Source organism: Astatotilapia calliptera, chromosome 7 (assembly GCF_900246225.1).
Source record: "Astatotilapia calliptera chromosome 7, fAstCal1.2, whole genome shotgun sequence".
NCBI classification, from domain to species: Eukaryota; Metazoa; Chordata; class Actinopteri; order Cichliformes; family Cichlidae; genus Astatotilapia; species Astatotilapia calliptera.
In genome coordinates, this window is record NC_039308.1 from 4,629,821 (window position 1) to 4,650,061 (window position 20,241).

The following is a 20,241-nucleotide window of genomic DNA, read 5'->3' on the forward strand; positions in this document are numbered from 1 at the left end:
CACGTGACTCCGCCTACGTGACGTCACGTGGCAAGATGGCGGCTTCCTTTGGAGAAACGCTGCTGCTGTGATCGTGTTTACTTGCCTACTTGTAGAGAATATTCAGGTGAAACCAGCCGTCATTCAACCGCAGAGGGGTCCGAGTGTCGTGGCGGAGATGAAGACCTTCTGCGGGAGAGCCAACCCGACCACCGGGGCTTTAGACTGGGTGGAGGAGAGCGAGGAGTACGACTACCACCAGGAGATAGCCAGGTATGCTCAGGGCGTCCAGTGACCACAGATGTGGTTTACAGATGTCTTGCGTACCCTGAAAACAAAGATCCTTAGAAACACTGAAGATATTCGCCACTCTGTGATCCTGTATGGAAGTTCAGTAATGCCGGCAAAAGAAATTGTAACGTTTGTCATGAAAATTCTCAACTTAAACGTGTAAAAATGCACAATAAAGATAAGAATATGAGATATAAAAGCACAGATAATGATATGGAAACAAACTACAGATACAGTCTCACTCTACACTGCTGCTGATCAATAAAAGGTTTTGAAAAATCAACGTTAACTGAAGTGAAAAATATCATGGAAAAAATGGCCTAAAAAATGAGAATTGTAAAATAAAATTTAAAAAAAATTATATGTTTGTCTTTCTAAATCCAAATGTAAACAGAACATGAACATATTTTTTAAATTGTACATTCATTTTCTTATTTATCTTTTTCTTAACTTTCCTCTGTTTTAATTAAGCTCCTTTGACTGACTTTGTTATGGCACATGTTCTTTGTTGGTTATGTTTTCAAAAATGATGATTTTATACGTTTAAACTGCATTAGTGACTAATTTTTATCTTTTTCTTCTTTAATCAGTTTTTTAAAATTTACAATGATCCTTCATCGGTTTATCTTTCAGGTCCTCCTATGCAGACATGCTGCACGATCACGACAGGGTAAGACCTGGAGAAAAAGTCCCTCAGAACTCTCAGAAGTGCTTTTATTATTACTAATAATAAACCCAAATAGATGGATAACACATATAACAAGTGTCGTGTTTGACAGAAGAAATAAAAGAACAACACCGCTAACATGTCTTCCACTGCAGAATAAGAAATACTATGAGGGCATCCGGGCTGCTGTAGCCAGAGTGAAGGCTCGCAGCGAGAGGGTCATCGTGCTGGACATCGGCACCGGAACTGGCCTCCTGTCGATGATGGCCATCACGGCCGGGGCTGACTTCTGTTACGCCGTGGAGGTGAACATCACTGATCGCTCTCCTTCAGCATGGATTCATTTCCCCCTTGTGGTGTTTTAATATCAGTTAATAACTTTGTGATGCTTCCCTGCAGGTTTTTAAGCCGATGGCCGAGGCGGCGCAGTGCATCGTGGAGAAGAACGGCTTCTCCGACAAAATCAAGATTATTAACAAACACTCCACAGACGTCACTGTGGGACCAGGTCAGACACGGCAGTACTGCATCAGGCTGTGTGTTAATGAATCTCAACTTCACAGCTCACCCTAAATCAATTAAATCTTCTGTCCATATATTAACTTACTAACATCACTCTTTTCTCCCAAACTGTAACGATTCACTCCAAGCACAAAACCAAACAAGCAGAGGACATTTAAAAAAACAGCATTCATTACTTACACAGCAGTGCATCTGTTTTCATAACCAGAACCCTGTTTTCCAGATGGAGACATGCAGGTGAAGGCCAACGTCCTGATCACAGAGCTGTTCGATACTGAGCTGATCGGTGAAGGAGCTCTGCCCAGCTACGAGCACGCCCACCAAAACCTGATGCAGGTGTGTGCTGTCACACTTTTCCTGCATTCGTCAGCAGCTTCCTCACAGCTGAAGGTTTGGACTGTTTCCGGTAGTTTTACTTTCCTTTTGCTGCCCCGCAGGAGCGCTGCGAGGCCATCCCTCACCGGGCCACCGTCTACGCCCAGCTGGTAGAGTCGGAGCTTCTGTGGAGCTGGGCTCAGCTGCAGCCAGTTGAGGTGGAGGGGGCCAGGCTGGTCCCTCCGCCCGCAGTGGGCCGGTGTGCCGGAGCTCACGCGGTGTGTGACATCCAGCTGAGCCAGGTGTCTCCTGCCAGCTTCACCCCGCTGGGTCCCGTCTGCACCATGTTCACGTAAGAAAGGAGACACTTGCTCGTATGCATCTGCAGTTATTCACATCCCTCTCTGACTGTCATCCTTTCCTTTCAGCGTGGATTTTAGCAAACCTGTAAGCAGCGCCTTCCAGGCCCACTCCTCCCAGTTTGTGGCTCAGTCAAGCGGCCGGGCTCAGGCGGTTTTGTCCTGGTGGGACCTGGACATGGACCCCACTGGGTCCATAGTGTGCACCATGGCACCCAGCTGGACTTACCAAGAGCCAAAGATGGCCCCGGTGAGTTACTGCTCTGCTTGTGTTTAAGCAGCCAGTAGCATCAGACTACAGCAAGCTCTTTAACAGCTCAGGCAGCAGTGCCACAAATATTCTTAAATATCAGAGGGAACAACACTTCAGTGCACTCACTTTATATTCAGTGAAGATGCCAGCAAAAATCTGTGACATGATTCTTTGTGGTGTGTGCAGCATGGAGAAACAGTAGGAAAATGTGCCTGGCAGTCTTCATCTTTGCATGGATTTTGTACATAATAATGAAACTGCAGTAAAATCCACAACTGACAGGATAAAGAAGCCAGAACTGATATTTTTTAAAGCTAAAATATATGAAGGTATTTTCTTAGCTTTGCATAAACAGCTGAGGTTTGACTCACTGCGTTTAGTATGAGATAAGATAAACCTTCATTAGTCCCACACGTGGGACATTTTTTTTGGTCACGGCAAAAAGTAAGTCGATAAATCATCGGTCACTGTCGTGTCTTTCAGTGGCGCGACCACTGGATGCAGAGCGTGTACTTCCTGCCTGTGGAGAGCCAGGTGACAGAAGGAGAGGAGCTGAGCCTGATGGTCTGCCACGATGACTACAGTCTGTGGTACAGCCTGCAGCCTCGCAGGTACAGTTTGCTCAGACGCATGTATACGCTTTGAACAATTTATTTAAGAGACTTCTTGAATCTGTCTGCAGCTCAACAAGAAGACATCAGTGCGATTGTTCTCACTGAATATGAGTGAAAAGATTCATGTGAAAAGCTGCACCCTATGATTCAGCGGATGGTAGAACCACGTTTAACAGCAATAACTTGAATTATCAGACATTACTCACAAACATGTCCTCCTGGTTGGGAATTGTCACAAACTGGTCTGAATGTCGATTGTTTCAGCCAGCGGGGCTCACAGACTGAGGCTCCTCCCTCTCGGCCATGTTGCACCTGCCAGGCTCACCTGGTTTGGACTCGGCCGCGTTTCGGCGAACTTAACGACAGACGGCGTACGGAGAGCTACGTCAGCGCTCTGCGCAGCGTAAGTGGAGGCATCGAGGCCGCCTGTGCAAATTCATATATTCTCAAATACGACTGCGGTTTAACGAGCTGGGTGAACTTCAGGTGCTGAGAGAGGACAGCGTGTGTCTCAGCGTCAGTGACGGGAGTCTGCTTCCTGTGTTCGCTCACATGCTCGGAGCCAAGAAGGTACGCCGCTTTCACCTCACAGATACTGTCGCTCCGTGACATCGTCAGCGTCACGCCTGTTTTCACTTCCCTGTGTTTCCTTTTCTACTCAGGTGTTCGGTTTGGAGAACTCCCAAATGTCTAAACAGGTTATTGATGAGGTAATCATTCAGATCATTCTCAGCGGTGATGCTTTGAAATGTTTCAGGCACTGTATGATTTTTATTCTTGTTTCATTTTGGTAAAAAGATGATAAAATGGTTTCATATAACCAAAACTGTGTCTTATCCTGCTTGTTACGTCCTGTATATCAACATGAAAGCATCTTTCTCTGCAGGTTTTGGAAGCCAACTCCATGAAAGGACGTGTTGAGCTGCTGGAGATCAGGCCGGAGCAGCTGACCAGTAATGATGTAGGAGGAGAACAGGTACCGTCGTCTTCCCGATGCAACCAGGAAGCATCTGAATGCAACACATTTAGACTCCTTTAGAAGGATGTACCTCAAAGCAGGATTAAAGGGTTGACAAGTTTAAAGTCTTGTGTTTTCTGTGTTGACCTGGCTAAATCACTGTGGTAACACATAACCTGGTCCAGTCCAGTCAAACTGGGAGCATCTATTAATCTGTTATGACAGAGAGGATTTTACGTCAGGAGTCCCACCCACATGAGTGCTAAGGAAACTGAAATGTGTGAGGTGATGTTGGCCTCTCCTGTGCAGATCTCCGTCCTGATGGGTGAACCGTACTTCAGCACCAGCCTCCTGCCGTGGCACTCCCTGTTCTTCTGGTACTGTCGCACCGCCCTGGCAGGTCTTCTGCGACCCGACGCCAGCATCCTGCCCCGCTCTGCCTCCCTTCACATGGTGGCTGTGGAGTTCCAGGTGAGGCCGTTATGATTGTTGTTATCATCTGTATACAGGGCGATCAAACGTTCCCAGAATGGGACCCATAAACCAAAAAATCTTCTCTTTGTGGAAATCAGCTTACACTTGTTTCTGCGATGATCCTTCAGACTTTACACTTTAACCAATCAAATAAATACTTAATCAATCTATCAGATGTTGGCTGCTTATGTGAATTCAGGTCATATTCAGTGGTTAATACTTATTAGTTTTAAGCATGAAGACTGTTCACAGATGAAGGCGCTGTTAAATGTTTCATCCAAATGGCAACAAACAAGTTGCTATTTTGTTTGTTTGTTTTTGTTTTGTTCATACCAGTGAGTGAAGGTGTTAAATACTCTGATCATTTTCTGCATCTCCATCTTTCAGTTCTACATGCTGTGAGATTCCTCTCACGTGGAGGGGAATGACTGTGATTTGAGATTCAGTTATTTTAGACGTATATCCAATTATTTAACCAAAAAAATAAACGCGTTGTTTCTGTCTTTGTCCGCCTGGTAGGATTTGTGGAGGATAAGAGCGCCGTGTGGAACCTGCGAGGGCTTCGATGTCACGCCCATGGATGAAATGGTCCAGGTAAAATGAGATGATTTCACTGGATGTTAAATGAGGTTTTGAATGAGTTATTTCTATTTTAATGGCAACACTGTAACATTTGGATCAGTAAAAAGCATTATCTTAAAAACTCATTAGAGATGATCTGTAGTCGTTTTTATTGAACTTTACCGTCAGGGTGCTCTGTGCTACTTCTATTTTGTGAGTTCTATTAGCTTTTGGGATTGAAGGTGTCAGGAATAAGACAAATACTCAAACAGAGACACCTCTAAATACTAGTTTGACCCTGAGAGAGGACTTTCATGTGCACAAGCTTGCTGAATCATTTCAAACTGCTGAACTTCAGCCTTCAAAAACTGAACAGAAAACATAATGAAAGCAAAGCAGTTAGTGACTAATGAGTGATTTGGGAGATTTCAATGCAGAATCAACAGTACAGTAAAATATTGTGTCATCTGCATATAAATGTACATACCAATTTGTGACGATGAAATAATGTAATAAAAATATATTACAAAAAGAAGTGGATCTACAAATGAGCCGTGTGAAACAACTTTTATTAATTTTTGGTATAAATTCGAAGCTCATTGACTCCTGCTGATCACAACTGTAACTATCTGTGTCCAAATAAATCCTTATGTCCCCTCAGCGCTCTCTGGATTTCCGCGAGTCCCGTGAGGCGGAGCCACACCCCCTGTGGGAGTATCCTTGTCGGGCTCTCACCCAGTCCACCGCCACCATGACCTTTGACTTCACACAGTGCCTCCCTCAGCAGCCAATCAGCAGCCAGGGCTTGCTGTCTTTCATTAGGTACAGTTACTTTAATCAGTGCCAGAACTAATTTGAGACATACATGTCAGTCTAATATGTCAGTTTTCTATCATTGTGGCTGTTGTGTTATTTGTCTTTTGTTTTCTGTAGTTTGTCTCTTCTCTTTCTCCTGAGTCCCAAATGGTTGAAGCAGCAACTCCCTGAGCCTGGTTCTTCCTGTCAAAAGGGAGTTTTTCCTTCCCACCATCCAAATACTTGCTCGCGGGGGACGTCTGATTTTCGGGGTTTTCTCTCACCCCGTAGAGCTCCTTTTATTGTTGTGTTTTGATGCTGTTAAAATACTACTGTGAGGTTTGACGTTCATCTTCTGCTTCATAGAGTTGAGTCAGTAGCATATTTTCTATGTTAAACATGCTTTTCAGGGAAGGTCGTTGCCATGGTGTTGCATTGTGGATGGAGTACCACCTGACAGATGACATCACTGTCAGCGCAGGTCTCAACGGACCAATCAATGAGCAGGTATCTGCCTCAGTTTAGAGCTTCATTTCGTTACTAAATGACTCTTTCTTTAGGCAAGGCAAGTTTATTTGTATAGCACAATTCAACAACAAGGTGATTCAAAGTGCTTTACAGAGACATTAGAAACAAAAACAAATAAAAAGCACGATTTAAAATTGATTAAAACAAGCAAACAAACTGACTCTGGGAACTGATAAAAGACCGGATCCAGATGACCTGAGGGATCTGGAAGGTTCATACTGGGTCAGGAGGTCATTGATGTATTTTGGTCCTAAACCATTCAGAGCTTTATAGACCAGCATCAGAACTTTAAAGTCTATCCTCTGACGGACAGGCAGCCAGTGTAAGGACCTCAGAGCTGGACTGATGTGGTCCACTTTTTTGGTCTTAGTGAGGACTCAAGCAGCAGAGTTCTGAATGAGCTAACACTTAATTGCTAACACAGTGTTGAAAGAGCCGCCACCACAGGGTGAGAGGAGAGGTACACCCTGGACAGGCTGCAGGACTAACACAGAGAGACAAACAACCATTTACACTCACGTTCATACTTATGGTTAATTTAGAATCACCACTAACTGCATGTCTTTGGGCTGTGGGAGGAACCACAGGGAGAACCTCTTATCCAGGCATTCGCCAGCACTACCAACAGATGTGTAGTTGTTATACAATTTTAGTCTTCTTTTGTAGTTGCAGCAGTTTAGAAGGAGACCGGGTGTCTGCACCCTCTTAACCCTCATCGGCTGCTTGTCAGTACTCCTGGTTGTTTCTAATGTCAACAGATTTTACCTGCTATTATTTGGTAGGGCTGTTTTGTTTCAATGAGAAGAACAGTGATTATGAGTGCATATACAATACTGTAAATGAAAAACAATTAAAGCAAAATAAGTTTAAAGAATCACTAAAGATTACTAAAAGTGGTCCTCGGTGGAGCGTTTCACTGGGAGTGTGAAGTTTGGGGACACAGTGGACTTGTTGGGTTTTACAGCAGATGTTTCTCCTGCAGGGCGACTGCGAGTGGAGTCGACACAGGAAGCAGGGAGTGTACTTCTTCGGGTCACCGTGGGAGATCTCAGGTGACGGCAGGGCCGCGGTGTCCTACAGCTTCACCTTTGAACCCAGTTTAGGAGACATTAGGATGGACTTCAGTGTCACATCTCAGTGACGTCGAGCAATCACCGACTGAACAGCTCACTTTTTGCCAAACCTGACATTTAACATGTTTTGTTCTGACTGAATCTCCATGATTAACCATAATTCAGAGTGTGGAACATGAGAAGATTAGTGAGGATGTCACCAGTTCTATTTTTTACTTTCTGAGATGATACAGCTGCGGGATATTTTGTATCAGCTGGACATTAAAAGTCTGTTTGAAGTCGTTTTTTAAATTCTCATTACAATAAAGGTTTGTACACAAAAACTTAGAAGAGATGTAGCAGCTGTCAGTCAGCAGGTTACAGTCTAGTAAAGCCAAATGTTGTTTTGAGAGACTATTTATTTGATATTCAGGAAATTGTTTATAAAGTTGTTTTTTTAAATTGGCGTCAAGAGTTTTTGTGAAAGAAGTCATATTCTAAAACGAGTGTTTAAAGCTGCTGTTAAAGCAAGGGATTACATTTAGATCCTGGGCCACCTGCAGTCACAATACCAATAACCATTTCTTAAGTATTTAGTCACATGCAGTGAAATAAATGGGATATGTTTAAACATTGTAAGGCTGGTTTTAGTTTATTGCAATGAAACAAAGAGAGGCAACAACACTTCTTTGCCTTCCACATACATACAGACCCTTCATTTGAACGGTTTAAATGCGGTTTGGTTTCGATGTCAGCGTTTGTAAATCTTAAACAGCCACTCGGTTCTTCAGCTGTTAGCGATCAGGTGTAAATGGAAGTTAAATTCAAGGAATAAAGAAAGCATGTCAGCTTTTCAGTATGACCTAGAAAGCCTTCAGGTGAAGGCGCTCTCACTATAGACTTTGTAGTCAATGATGAATCATTTCTATTGAAGCTTCAATGATGGAAACTGCAATCCAGCTGACAGATTGAAAAAAACATTTCTGTATGGTGTAATTGCACTGATCATCTTGAGAGTTTACTTTATGTTTTAAATCTCATCACAGCAGGACTCAAACATTCTCAGTGCATATTTACTCCCGTGTGGATTATACACAAAATGGATCAGCGAGGTGCCTCACTGATCCTCGGGGTTTAATCAGAGGGAATCGTGTCTACAGGGTTGGAAAAGAGAGGAATGTCATGTGTTGAGGTTTGAGCAGTGCGCGTTGCTGAAGTTGTGTTTCAAGCATCCGTCAGTGTTTTGTTGTCCAGAACGATTTTCTCTCCCGGCTTGAACGCCGGCATCCCCGCGTACGGGCAGCTGGCACATCGGAAAGCATCGCCAAGGTAACACTGCCACAAACAGAACAAAGATAATTATTATTTCTTTATTAGAACCAGAGGAGGGATGAGGAACCAATGCAGGCTTTTGAAAGTATACACTCACACTTCCACAGGCTGATTTTGGCAGGTCAGTCTTCTGTTTTCCTTTACTCTCCTGCTCCAGTTCTTCAGCTAGCCCACACGTGCTACACAAAGATACAGCACAGCATCACGTCACATGATGTCCTTCATGCTCATGCAAAAGTTTCAGATCGCCGCAAACTTCAGATTGCTCATAACACTGGATCTGTATGCTGTCAGTGAGAGCAGACGTCCTTAATGCGGACATCTCAAACATAAATTTTATAAGTCATGAAGCTGAAAATGAGCATGAGCCCAAAGGTTGTGCATGGGTAAATCGTGTAATATCTGGTTAAAAGTGCACTGACATTTCTGAAAGCTCGGATCTTGGTCTTAAATCTCTCCAAAATATGTGAGATTTAAACAAAACCTCACCAGTTCTTGCAGGCTTTCTTCTTCTTGTCGGCTCCTTCTCCACAGGCCGGAGCTTTAAGAGAAGCTGGATCAGGTTTTTTCAAGTCATCTTCATCCAGCAGAGCATCCGAGTCCATCAGATCCTACACAGAACATAAACACGACGGACAAGAAAAACATCAGTGTGTCATTTATGTGTTGCATTACTCCAGGTTTGAGAAACTGCAGAAAAATCAGCAATTCCCCACAAACTACATCGTGCTGAAATACATATATTTTTCTTTAAAAGAGGATTTCAGTCTGCCTAATAAACGGTCACGTGTTCGTGGTTCAGCGCTTCAGTCGGTGTACAAACTCACCACATCATCGTCGTTCATGTCGTTGGCTGACAGCGTCCACATTTTCACCGTGTTGGGATCCAGAGCAGGTTTCTCTGCTGAAATCACACATTTTAACCAACATTAGCTTCACAGCACAGACAGTCTGAGGAGCTCACAGACTCACTCGTCACTTATAATGATGCAAATGCAGCATTGTTAAAAAAAAAAAATTAAAATAAAATGTTACTGTAGTGAGGACGACAGACAGCCCGAATAGGAAATGAAGTTTCGTCCTCCAAGTGGAAATTACATTATTCATAAAAATAAAAAAGAAGCGATCGCAGACAAACTGGATTATTGTGTCTGTATAAAGAGTCGAGAAAGTCACTCGTCTTCTGTTGATAGTCTTTAAAACGTGAAAACGTTTGGGGGTTTTTTTTCCCAAATTGGTCAGCAGATTCCTAACTTGATTGTTCTTGACTTCATAGTGGTACTTCTTGTTTCTTCAGTTGGATTTTCTTTCATTTTAAACTGAGCAGAACTCAGTTTATTAACATAAAGTATTCCTAATGCCCAGACAGTAACTTCTCCTTTGTTAGAGCCATAAACAAAGCCATAAATCTGTAATCTGTAAAATTACAGATTTATGTCCCTATCATCATCAACTCAAACCTCTCTACAAACTAAAGGGAATCTGGCATCTGTAGCCTATTATATTAGATCATAGTTGACAGAGACGGTGAGCTGTGGATTCAGAGACAACAGGAGAAAGAACAAAGCGTACTTATGAAGCCTACCTGGCTTGGCTGTCTTTTTCCCAAACGACAGTTTGATCTGGCTCGATGACCCCACCTCAAAGTCGGGTTTGGAGGCAGATACGCGGACTCGAGACAGGGAGTCTCCTTGGTAACCAGAGGCTGCCCTGAGGGAGCTCAGCGCTTCAGGACTGAGCTCTGCTTTGCTGATCTGAATGACGAGACAGCAAACTGATATAAGCATGGCACAAAATCAGGGGCTGGATCCAGCCTTGTGAATACGCCCAGCTGGGAGCATTTTTTTTTCCCCACCCGTGACGTGAAGACCCACAGAAATAACGTGTAGCAGCTAAATTCGCTGCTTAACTGATGGACCCACAGTGAACTGAGGATTCCTCCATGTTCATACTAACACTCTGGGATGTGCAGCACACTCAGAGCAGCAGTTATACTGTGCCCTCCCTTATTAGTCAGCACTGGTTAAGGTAGGATGTGGCGTCATGTCGGTGTAGCACTTTCCCTGTCCCTATTACACCTGTCCCTATTACACCGTTATTGGGCTGGGAAGAAAGTGGCAGTGTAGCGTTTTGCCCAAAGTTCACGTTTTTTTAATCTCAGCAAATTTAAAAAAATTAAATAAAACTAAAAAGGTATGCAGGTTTTAGGGAAAACCCTTGTGACATGTGCAGAGGAGGGATGGTGGATATATTGGACAAAGGATGTTGAATATGGACATGACAGAGGAGGATGGCAGGGATAGGATGCGATGGAGGCAGATGATGCTCCGTGTGAATGAGGAAGCAAAAATGACCATCAGGTCAAACTATTAACAATAATTAGACCTCCTCAGTAAGGGGATTCTCAGAAGCCAGCAACTGAAAGACCCATACCAACTTCTTTCTTCCAATCATGTTCCTCACTGTTCAAGCAGCTGGAGACTCAAAATCTGTTTACAGAGACAAGCTTCCAGGAATTTAAACCCAAAACTAACTTCACAACATGTCAACCGGTGCCTCAAGTGCTCCGATCAGCTGGTCTAAGTGGAATAATGTCCTGAATATGCATGTTGCTGGAGTACACAGTTGCAGATGTTGGGGAAAACATCCCTCTACTCCACAGTGTGAACTAGGGCTGTGCGATATGACCAAAATCTCATATCCCGATATAAGACATCCATCATCCCGATAACGATATAAATCACAACATTTAAAATTTTCTGTAAATTCCATGAATCTCGGGCAGCTCGACTTGCATGAAGTGTTTTCAGCTGGGCGTTGTGTACCTGGAGTTATGACTTTTAGCCAATGCATGAAACTATACATTTTTAGACATAAGTTGTAACGGCCGCCGTTTTCTTTGTGAATATTTATTACACGGCGTGCTGCGGGGAAAAGCCTGTTCTAACGTTTGACTCTAAGGTTTATTTTTTAGCACCTGACGGCTCTTTTTTTGCTTCTCATCCGTAAATACTGCATACTCTTTCACAGGATTTTGTTTATTTTGAAAAGCCTCAACAGGATCTTGAGCTTTATTGTGAAAGGTTAATATGCAAAACAAACAAGCAGACGGCGGAGCCACGCCATTGTTTTACCATCGTGGTTGCTAACAGCAACGCGTAAAAACAGTCGCTTGTCCATCCGTAGTGTGGTCATATTAAATATAAAAGAAAGAAAAATTTAACAAATTAATATAACCACTACAGTGACCATCAAACGATGAAAAAAATATTGCCGTAAACATTTTATTTTGCCACACTGCGAAACAAACGATAGCGTAAAATGAAACGACAGACGTTTTTATATCGTCATCCGATATATATCGTTATATCGAACAGCCCTAGTGTGAACTACTCACCTCTGTTACTGACATAAAGCCGGACAGCTTCAGAGCCGACACCAGCTTCTCAGCTGTCCTCACACTTTGTCCTTCTGATTCTGTAACACAGATATACTCAGCACATTAAAACACATCGACACCGAGGATAAATACACCTAAACTGCTGTCGATAATGCGTTTCCACTGTAACAGTGCACACTTAGGCCACTCTTGTATCACGTGTCAAACAACAGTGTCCTTCACTCTCATTCAAAGTCACGTCAGTCATGCTGCTGAAGTGAGATAAACTTGATACCTGACACTTTGCATTGCCAGTGGTTACTATTTCACCTGTCATCCTTACCAGTCACCTGCCGGGACCGAGTAGCAGGCTCCAGAGAGCGGTCAGAGTAATGGTTTGTTGTTAATGTTGATCAATGGTCATGAGAATTTGCATAATTATGATTAAGGAACTGACCTCCCAGCCCATTGTTCCTTCAGTGGGCTGGTTTCAGTCATTATGCAAATGTACTGTTTATAAGATTGGGGAAACCTGCAGTCAGCTGAGAGTGAAGAAGTCACTTGGATGAGTGATGAAACATTTCTCCCACAAAACGCTACGTCCAGATGAACAGAATCAACTTTTGGAGAGGTTAGAGTAATGCTGGAGCTCCTTAAAATGCCCCAGTTCCAGGGGCACAGGAACCTTTTCACAGCTCTTATGACTGCAGGAATTAGGTACTAGAAGATTTCTTGGAACCCTGTTTTTTGGGGTCTCTTAGCTCCTACTTCAGGAGGTGTTTAACCTTTTAATAACTGAACAGTGATTGGTTCAGATGTGAAAAAAATGCTATTGCAGGCCAAGCATATTTTTTAAAAATCCATGAAAGTAAAAAAACAAAAAAAACAATGACAAAATGAATAACAGTGAAGTCCCAGTGTTATTAGGATTAAATGTAACAGGTCAAAAGGATTCCATGCTGGCTCAACAAAGGGCAGCGAAGGAATTCAGAGCAAAAATCTAGAAGCTCAAACAGGTTTACACACTAGATCACAGGGTCAAGAACACTCTGATCCAGACTCTCATGAGACTCGTTACAGAGTCTCATGAGACTCTGTAACATCTCACCATCCCTCAGGAGGAGCTGCTAAGTGGGACATCTGGAGTATCTTTTTTATCTTCCAGCAGCAAATGGATGAATGGACTACTGTCTCTTACCTGTAACTGGTTCATCAAGGACCAGCTGCCCTCCAGGTTTGAGCACTCTGGCTATCTCTGCTAGAGTCTCTGAAGTGTGGATGGAGGAGCTGTCAGCCAGAAGGCAAGAGAGCACCCAGTTGAAGGTGGAGGCCGCGTGAGAGGCTGAGGAGAGGACAGGAGGAGACAATTAATGTGAAATACGCTATGTTCTGAACTGCAAACTAAAGTATTTCACAATGGAGCAGGGGTTCAAAGTGAGACGTAGGAGGTGGGTTAACCATAAGACCCAGTGTGCAGGTGCACTGGAAGAAAATGGATATTCTTTGTGAATTCGAGTTTCCTTTGTCTTAAAGTTCTATCGATTCAGAAATATTCATTTGCAAGTTTCATCAATAACCTCTTACAGGCAGATCTGTGTTCACCAGGTACATGAAGTGCATTTTAAATTCCCGCCACCTCAGAAAGCACCTCTCTTTAACAGCTGTTCTCCCGAGTAGTTAAGTAGCAGTTACGATAAGTACTGTAATTGTGACTATTTTTAGACATTTGCACACATGAACTCATGACAGAGATGCAGGGGAATTCAACGCGTGTTGATTGTGGTGATGATGACAGTCTACAGCTGCTGTTTCAGCAGTTTTCCTTAAGAGGTTAAGTCAGAGCATGTGTTAAAAAGAAATTATCAGGTGAACTTACACAGCAGCAGCCTGTCCATGTTCTCCACCGCCACTCTACCATCCGGACCGACAACTGCTCCCAGCTCCTCTGCGTACTGCTTCAGGGCCGTAGGTGTTGAAGGCTGAGCCCACACCAGCACCACTTTGTCTCCTGCTCTGATGCCAAGGTCTGCCATGATTCCCTGGAGGAAGTGAACTCAAGTTTTTATACCTGAAAGTGCAGCATCAAAGTTTGTGTGTTTAAAGGTGTAGGTAATGACTACTGAAGCATTCCATCCTTTTGCTGCTGTGGCCTCCACCATGACAACATAAATCCCACATGTACTTGCACAAAAACAAAAAAGTAAATTTTGTTGTTCTGGGAAAATCAACAGCAAGAACTCTTTCTTCCTGCTATCGTGTAGACTCTCTGACTCTGTAAACAGCAGCCGGGTCAAAGCTAAGCTGTTCATTAGAAACAAGCAGCAGTGGAAAAAATAATGAAAAGAAACTGCAGTTTTGGTGACTGTGGAGGTTGTAAAATTTCAACCCAAGGTCTGTAACTTGATGAATCAGCCAGGCTGCAAGAAAGGCCAAACTGGCATGTCTGTAACATTAAGACACAACAGATTCATCCAGTGCTCAACTCCACTCCCACTTACAGAGTCTTGATTCTGTATTCTGCAGAAGCCTCTTTGGCAGCTGTTAAAGCTTCAAGTCTTTTGGAACATGGCTCCACTGGATTACAGTGGGGAAAAAAAGTATTTAGTCAGCCACCGATTGTGCAAGTTCCCCCCCCCCAAAATGATGACAGAGGTCAGTAATTTGCACCAGAGGTACACGTCAACTGTGAGAGACAGAATGTGAAAAAAAAAAAATCCATGAATCCACATGGTAGGATTTGTAAAGAATTTATTCGTAAATCAGGGTGGAAAATAAGTATTTGGTCAATAACAAAAATACAACTCAATACTTTGTAACATAACCTTTGTTGGCAATAACAGAGGTCAAACGTTTACTATAGGTCTTTACCAGGTTTGCACACACAGTAGCTGGTATTTTGGCCCATTCCTCCATGCAGATCTTCTCGAGAGCAGTGATGTTTTGGGGCTGTCGCCAAGCAACACGGACTTTCAACTCCCGCCACAGATTTTCTATGGGGTTGAGGTCTGGAGACTGGCTAGGCCACTCCAGGACTTTCAAATGCTTCTTACGGAGCCACTCCTTTGTTGCCCGGGCGGTGTGTTTTGGATCATTGTCATGTTGGAAGACCCAGCCTCGTTTCATCTTCAAAGTTCTCACTGATGGAAGGAGGTTTTGGCTCAAAATCTCACGATACATGGCCCCATTCATTCTGTCCTTAACACGGATCAGTCGTCCTGTCCCCTTGGCAGAAAAACAGCCCCATAGCATGATGTTTCCACCCCCATGCTTCACAGTAGGTATGGTGTTCTTGGGATGCAACTCTGTATTCTTCGTCCTCCAAACACGACGAGTTGAGTTTATACCAAAAAGTTCTACTTTGGTTTCATCTGACCACATGACATTCTCCCAATCCTCTGCTGTATCATCCATGTGCTCTCTGGCAAACTTCAGACGGGCCTGGACGTGCACTGGCTTCAGCAGCGGAACACGTCTGGCACTGCGGGATTTGATTCCCTGCCGTTTTAGTGTGTTACTGACAGTGTTGGGACTAACGCGTTATTAAGTAACGCGTTACAGTAACTACGTTATTATTGTGGTAACGAGCACGGTAACTAGTTATTATGCCAAAATCAGGAACGCGTTAGCCGTTACTGGGATTTAGATAGGGTCGTTACTCGTTACTTCGTGTGGTGGCTGTCGCGGAGCTTCCACAGATTCAGTAACATTAGCAAGTGGTGGAGGCCAGCAGGTGGATGAAGGAAAAGGGACGCAGAAGGAAAAGAGACCCGAGGCGGCCGCCGGTCCAAGTGTGAACTGAACTTCAGGTAAGAAGTTATGACCTGCAGTCTCTCTGGGTCAGATATAAACCAAGTTTAGGTGGAGTTTATTTTCGTTATTCTGACTTTTTCCTTACTGCGTGCTAGCTAGCATGACGGAGTTTCTATACAGCTGGGTGGGTGCTATGTTACTGATGTTGAACTTTATTTTGTTCATAAGTTATTAGAGTTGCCAACCGTCCCGTCTGGTATTCAGAGAAAATATTACGCGTTTCTTATTGAGGTGAAAAGGAACAGTTTGTCCCGTAATTCAGCTACAATGAAAAAGGCACAAAGCTGGAATTATTCTGTGTCTTTGCTGCACAGCTGCCTCTTCTTCTTACATTCTCCCCCCTCCCTCTCCTGTTTCTACTTCAATCATGAAAACTGATCAACGATCAGCTGATCGGCTCTCTTGTTTGTTTATCCCACTTTGCGCCGAAAGAGGAAACCAGCGGATGTCGCGCTAAACAACAGCAGCACGTTTAAGCTTGATCAGCTGTTGTTAGAATTTATTTAATATTAATTTCTAGTATCAGCTGATGTTTGCTGGAGCCACAGCTGTAAAAAAAGCTGCTGGTCATGATATGGTTTTGTTATCTGGTGAGAGGGAAACATGAAGATGAAACCAGGAGATGTCCTTACTGGATCCTCAGAGCTGTGATGGAGAAACAGGTTTACCTTTTAGGTGACATGAATGAGTTGAAGGGAATTTATGAACTGTTTCTGAGAGACAAATAACACCAGGATCCTTTTTTAGGTACAGTGGGGCAAAAAAGTATTTAGTCAGCCACCGATTGTGCAAGTTCCCCCCCAAAATGATGACAGAGGTCAGTAATTTGCACCAGAGGTACACGTCAACTGTGAGAGACAATGTGAAGAAAAAAATCCATGAATTCACATGGTAGGATTTGTAAAGAATTTATTCGTAAATCAGGGTGGAAAATAAGTATTTGGTCAATAACAAAAATACAACTCAATACTTTGTAACATAACCTTTGTTGGCAATAACATTCTCCCAATCCTCTGCTGTATCATCCATGTGCTCTCTGGCAAACTTCAGACGGGCCTGGACATGCACTGGCTTCAGCAGAGGAACACGTCTGGCACTGCGGGATTTGATTCCCTGCCGTTGTAGTGTGTTACTGATGGTGACCTTTGTTACTTTGGTCCCAGCTCTCTGCAGGTCATTCACCAGGTCCCCCCGTGTGGTTCTGGGATCTTTGCTCACCGTTCTCATGATCATTTTGACCCCACGGGATGAGATCTTGCGTGGAGCCCCAGATCGAGGGAGATTATCAGTGGTCTTGTATGTCTTCCATTTTCTGATGATTGCTCCCACAGTTGATTTTTTCACACCAAGCTGCTTGCCTATTGTAGATTCACTCTTCCCAGTCTGGTGCAGGTCTACAATACTTTTCCTGGTGTCCTTCGAGAGCACTTTGGTCTTGGCCATGGCGGAGTTTGGAGTCTGACTGTTTGAGGCTGTGGACAGGTGTCTTTTATACAGATGATGAGTTCAAACAGGTGCCATTCATACAGGTAACGAGTGGGGGACAGAAAAGCGTCTTACAGAAGACGTTACAGGTCTGTGAGAGCCAGAGATTTTCCTTGTTTGAGGTGACCAAATACTTATTTTCCACCCTGATTTACGGATAAATTCTTTACAAATCCTACCATGTGGATTCATGGATTTTTTTTTCACATTCTGTCTCTCACAGTTGAAGTGTACCTCTGGTGCAAATTACTGACCTCTGTCATCATTTTAAGTGGGGGAACTTGCACAATCGGTGGCTGACTAAATACTTTTTTGCCCCACTGTAGCTGACAGCTGGTAACTGTGCAGGTGCGGATCTAGCAAAGTTTTGCCAGGGGGCCAGGTAGGGCATTAACAGGGAGAGGGGGGCACAAAGAAATACTTTTCTTTCTTATTCTCATTTAAAATGTCTAGCTTTTAAAAAAATAATTATCTGAATCTTACAACAAACGATTGATAGATTGATGCATATATACCATCAGAACAGTGTACATCACTGTCACAACAGTGTTTATTTTCATTCAAAGGCTTTATGATTTTTCCTATAATGGTGTGCCGGTCTCTAGTCAAAATGCCCGGGCCAATTTTCTGTCCCAGTCCAGCCCTGTATGCAGCTCATCTGCAGTCTGGTGTTGCCTACATCTTCCTATTCAGAAGGCAGAATTTCCGAGTTCTGAGTACAATCAAAGCACCACAACTGCAGTTTTTGTGTTGGATGTAAAAGGCGCACATGACGCCGTGACGTAGGCTAGAATCATGGCAGTAGTCAATGACGGTCCAGGCGTGGGACTTGTTTTGTGGAAATATGCACATTATCTTTTCCTTTCTATTGGTAGGTGGCACAGTGCACTTGTGGCAAGTAAGCAAGCTAGAAGACTGGCAAAGTTATGGAAGCAACACATTAACAAGAGAATTCTGAGTAAAACCAAAGTTACTTTCCCTAGTAACTAGTTACTTTGAAAGTAATGAGTAACTTGAAGTAACTGAGTTACTTTTGAGAGAACTAGTAATGTAACTAAGTTACTATTTTAAAGTAACTTACCCAACACTGGTTACTGATGGTGACCTTTGTTACTTTGGTCCCAGCTCTCTGCAGGTCATTCACCAGGTCCCCCCGTGTGGTTCTGGGATCTTTGCTCACCGTTCTCATGATCATTTTGACCCCACGGGATGAGATCTTGCGTGGAGCCCCAGATCGTGGGAGATTATCAGTGGTCTTGTATGTCTTCCATTTTCTGATGATTGCTCCCACAGTTGATTTTTTCACACCAAGCTGCTTGCATATTGTAGATTCACTCTTCCCAGTCTGGTGCAGGTCTACAATACTTTTCCTGGTGTCCTTCGAGAGCTCTTTGGTCTTGGCCATGGCGGAGTTTGGAGTCTGACTGTTTGAGGCTGTGGACAGGTGTCTTTTATACAGATGATGAGTTCAAACAGGTGCCATTCATACAGGTAACGAGTGGGGGACAGAGAAGCGTCTTACAGAAGACGTTACAGGTCTGTGAGAGCCAGAGATTTTCCATGTTTGAGGTGACCAAATACTTATTTTCCACCCTGATTTACGGATAAATTCTTTACAAATCCTACCATGTGAATTCATGGATTTTTTTTTCACATTCTGTCTCTCACAGTTGAAGTGTACCTCTGGTGCAAATTACTGACCTCTGTCATCATTTTAAGTGGGGGAACTTGCACAATCGGTGGCTGACTAAATACTTTTTTGCCCCACTGTATGTGGAAATAGTTTTAAACTGCCATCTCTGTCTTTCCACATGTTCTGTGAGCTTTAAAGGTGTATTTACCAAAAGCACAGGTACCTCATATTGTGTTCAAGCACTCATACATGACACACCATCCTCTCAGACATGTAATTACTCAGCGGTAGATGATGTTGAGGAAGCTTTAGGGGATCTGTCCTGGGCCGCATACCTGCACTGTGAAACATGTCTGAAATTTTTTGTATTGACTGTAACGTTTATTTTATTCATATCCTACAAAACATTTGAAGAACAGAAGCTGACCCAAAGTGCTTCAAAGATGGGCACAATATCATTCGAGATTTCCTAAAAACACAGTATCAATATACATGAAAGGCATGTTTTCTCACATTAACTAATTATTAGTTAAAGTAAAAATCACAGTAAAAATCAAATCAAAGGGGTATTTATACAAGTGTGAATCTTAATGTAAAGCTATTCTAATATAAACGTGGAAGTGCAAATGAGTGTAATAAAAAGCCTTTAAGATCCAATCAGAGCCAAATTACAAAATGTTATTCTAATGTTATCGTACAAAGGTCTAGAAGGTTCCCTGTCGCTCTGTAAGTGACAGTGAAGAGATGTGTTTAAAGTCTGCAAAACAGAAAAAACCGCTTACGTGACATACCAATAATTAGAGGTTTGTTCTTGACTCCGGTGTTTCAGGAGCTCCGAGGAGCAAACAACGTGACGCAGCACCGGCAGAGGCTCGTAATCAGCTCCTAACGACGGCGTGAACACCAAGCAGCTCCCGCTACACGGCTACCCGCAGTATCAAAGGCTTAACGTTTGTCTACTGCTCTCCTAAAAGGCCTCTGGTGGCAGAATTAACTAAAGAAACAAAACGTAAACCGAGCCTACACGAAGACTTGCCTGCTGTCCTGATGGCAGTTAAACTCAGCTACAGTTACGTCAGAGCGTGTTTCCGGTTCTTATTTTCAAAGTAAAGTATTTGAGCCTGGTCACGGGCCCACAGGCTGTGTGAAGGTTCTTCATACATTATGTATACTTGACTTAATATAAATTAATTTAGACGCAATAGGTTTATGCTTACCTAATACAGGATAATCC

At 43.2% G+C, this 20,241-nt stretch overlaps 2 protein-coding genes across 3 annotated transcripts; one reads left to right on the forward strand and one right to left on the reverse strand.

The window, feature by feature from the left end:
• Positions 1-8: 8 nt before the first annotated feature.
• On the forward strand, positions 9-7,834 carry prmt7 (protein arginine methyltransferase 7). Of its 2 annotated transcripts, XM_026172611.1 has the most exons (17): positions 9-252; positions 904-940; positions 1,093-1,242; positions 1,337-1,445; positions 1,683-1,795; positions 1,897-2,126; positions 2,203-2,383; positions 2,870-2,997; positions 3,265-3,403; positions 3,487-3,570; positions 3,663-3,710; positions 3,887-3,976; positions 4,268-4,429; positions 4,952-5,026; positions 5,655-5,815; positions 6,199-6,295; positions 7,299-7,834. In XM_026172611.1, the coding sequence occupies exons 1-17, from the start codon at positions 158-160 to the stop codon at positions 7,455-7,457; spliced, it is 2,058 nt and encodes a 685-aa protein (XP_026028396.1). In that variant the 5' UTR covers positions 9-157; the 3' UTR covers positions 7,458-7,834. The 2 variants fall into 2 exon arrangements, with proteins under 2 accessions (XP_026028396.1, XP_026028397.1); XM_026172612.1 differs by lacking the exon at positions 7,299-7,834 and having other exon boundaries at positions 5,927-6,260.
• A 170-nt stretch (positions 7,835-8,004) lies between these two features.
• Positions 8,005-20,132, reverse strand: ciapin1 (cytokine induced apoptosis inhibitor 1). The gene is made up of 9 exons (XM_026172613.1): positions 19,799-20,132; positions 13,956-14,118; positions 13,278-13,421; positions 12,098-12,177; positions 10,286-10,454; positions 9,528-9,604; positions 9,190-9,311; positions 8,798-8,879; positions 8,005-8,703 (listed from the first exon to the last, which is right to left on the reverse strand). Exons 2-9 carry the CDS (start codon positions 14,110-14,112, stop codon positions 8,593-8,595), a joined length of 942 nt encoding a protein of 313 aa, XP_026028398.1. The 5' UTR covers positions 14,113-14,118; positions 19,799-20,132; the 3' UTR covers positions 8,005-8,592.
• Between the last annotated feature and the right edge of the window lie 109 nt (positions 20,133-20,241).

Coding starts and splice junctions, on each gene's coding strand:
- ciapin1 (XM_026172613.1), bottom strand. CDS start 14,112: ATGGCAGACCTTGGCATCAGAGCAGGAGACAAAGTGGTGCTGGTGTGG. Junction 13,422..13,955: donor CATGGACAGGCTGCTGCTGT/GTAAGTTCACCT, acceptor TCCTCTCCTCAG/CCTCTCACGCGGCCTCCACC. Junction 8,704..8,797: donor CAAAATCAGCCTGTGGAAGT/GTGAGTGTATAC, acceptor TGTTTGTGGCAG/TGTTACCTTGGCGATGCTTT.
- prmt7 (XM_026172611.1), top strand. CDS start 158: ATGAAGACCTTCTGCGGGAGAGCCAACCCGACCACCGGGGCTTTAGAC. Junction 941..1,092: donor TGCTGCACGATCACGACAGG/GTAAGACCTGGA, acceptor CTTCCACTGCAG/AATAAGAAATACTATGAGGG. Junction 3,711..3,886: donor CTAAACAGGTTATTGATGAG/GTAATCATTCAG, acceptor CTTTCTCTGCAG/GTTTTGGAAGCCAACTCCAT.